A 1973-nucleotide genomic window follows, 5' to 3' on the forward strand; every position below is an offset into this window, starting at 1 on the left:
ATCTCGCTCGAAAATCCTACGGGAGCCAGTCAGGCGGTACAGCTGGATATATACATATATATATATATATATATATATACACACATATATACAACCGGCTTCTTTCAGTTTCTGTCTACCAAATCTACTCACAAGGCTTTGGTCGGCCCGAGGCTATGGTAGAAGACACTTGCCCCAAGGTGCCACGCAGTGGGACTGAACCCGGAACCATATGGTTGGTAAGCAAGGTACTTACCACACAGACACGTCCTCCAGAAATTCTTCATGATTTTTCATTTATGAAGATCTCAAATAGTTTGCTGTTTGATATGAGATGTCATCTATTGTTGAGGTCTGTACTCAGACTGTCAGAAAAGATTATATGCTGTAGCAATCAATAACCAAAGATAATTGCAGCGTTTTTACATTATGTCGGATGTCTTAATAGAGAGAGAGGAGGTTTAGGAAGGTTAGTCTATTCTGTTGAGGAACTAAATATTGAGCTATTATATAGTACCACTGTAGAAAGTGTGACAATGCTGTACCAAACCACAGTGGTCACCAGTTGACCATTGATGATAGGAATGTCTCCTCACAGTAATCGAATACAGATAATTAATAAAGATGAAGAAATGTTACTTCAAAGTGTAAAACTTGGAAATGTTTATTTCAGAGGGTCCAAAGTTGTCTGACAAGGAAGTCCAAACGGCGGCAGAGCCAGGTGGTGAGTACAAAATAAGTGTACATAACTATGTTAGTCCACAGAACTCCAAAAGGAACATAGGGGTGGTTTCCTGGTCCCTCTGGCATAGGTATATTCCTCACTGGATGGGACGCTGCTTCATGACAGAATTACCTATTTTCACAAGCTGAGTGGGCTGGGGCATTGTGAAATAAAAGTGTTTTGCTCAAGAACACAATACATTGCCCAGTCCAGGAATTGAAACCACAATCTAATAATCATAGCAGTGACTCGGCTATCAGAGCAAGGTCATCAGCATAGAGAAGCTCCCAGGGGCAGCCTATTTTGAATTCCTCTGTTATTGCCTGGAGGACTATGATGAATAAAAGGGGGCTGAGAACTGATCCTTGGTGAACCCCTACTTCTACCCAGAAGTCTTGACTATACTCGTTGCCTTACTGACAGCATCCCTGTACAGGTCTTACCAACCACTCGTCTATCCCCAGCTTCTGCATTGACCACCAGATAAAGGATATGGGGACCTTGTCAAAGGCTTCTCCAAGTCAACAAAAGACAAGTACAGAGGTTTATCTTTGGCTAGGTATTTCTCCTGCAGTTGCCTTACCAGAAATATAGCATCAGTGGTGCTTCTGCCTGGCACAAAACCAAACTGCATCTCACCTAGGCTAACTCTCTCCCTAATTAGTTAGGCTATGACCCTTTCTGAAACTTTCATCACCTGATCCAATAATTTGATGCCCCAATAGTTATTTCTATCTAAAGCATCACCTTTACTTTTGTAGCAGCTGACTATGGTGCTGCTACACCAGTCATTGGGTATGACTCCTTCATGAACTACCTGATTTACGATGTGGGTGACAAGACCATAACCTACATCGCCTGATATTTTAAGCATCTCAGGGGTTATTCCTGATGGGCCAGGTGCTTTCCCTGTCTTCATATCCTTAATTGCTGTATCTACCAAGGTACTGTTGATTTGGGTAGCTGGTCCCTCTACTGGGTCAACATTTGGCAGACTCTCCTCCTCCTATTCATTCTCCACATTCAGCAGTCTTTTTATAATGGCATCTCCAAGCCTCTTCCTTTGCAGAATCATTGGATCTAGTTCAAAACGGGGGCGCCAGTATTTTCTTAACGAAACACTTTGAAACTTGGGACACTGGTAGAATGTGTCATATAAAACATCTTTTTCTTTTAGTCTTCTTAAGAAAAATTATTATATTGCAACTTATTTCATGTTAAATTTGTCGTATTTCTGTAATTTCAACCAATCACTGACGTCCATTCAGCC

General features: G+C 41.6%; 1 protein-coding gene across 1 annotated transcript in view; it reads left to right on the forward strand.

Moving 5' to 3' along the window:
• The window catches only part of LOC106876521 (E3 ubiquitin-protein ligase MIB2), a 12352-nt gene that overhangs the window by 5802 nt on the left and 4577 nt on the right, over positions 1-1973 (forward strand). Inside the window, exon 4 of the mRNA XM_014925103.2 lies at positions 653-702. Within this exon, the coding sequence (XP_014780589.2) occupies positions 653-702 (50 nt within the window). The remainder of the gene's footprint in view (positions 1-652; positions 703-1973) is intronic.

The sequence above is a fragment of the Octopus bimaculoides genome, chromosome 30, assembly GCF_001194135.2.
Source record: "Octopus bimaculoides isolate UCB-OBI-ISO-001 chromosome 30, ASM119413v2, whole genome shotgun sequence".
Lineage (NCBI taxonomy): Eukaryota > Metazoa > Mollusca > Cephalopoda > Octopoda > Octopodidae > Octopus > Octopus bimaculoides.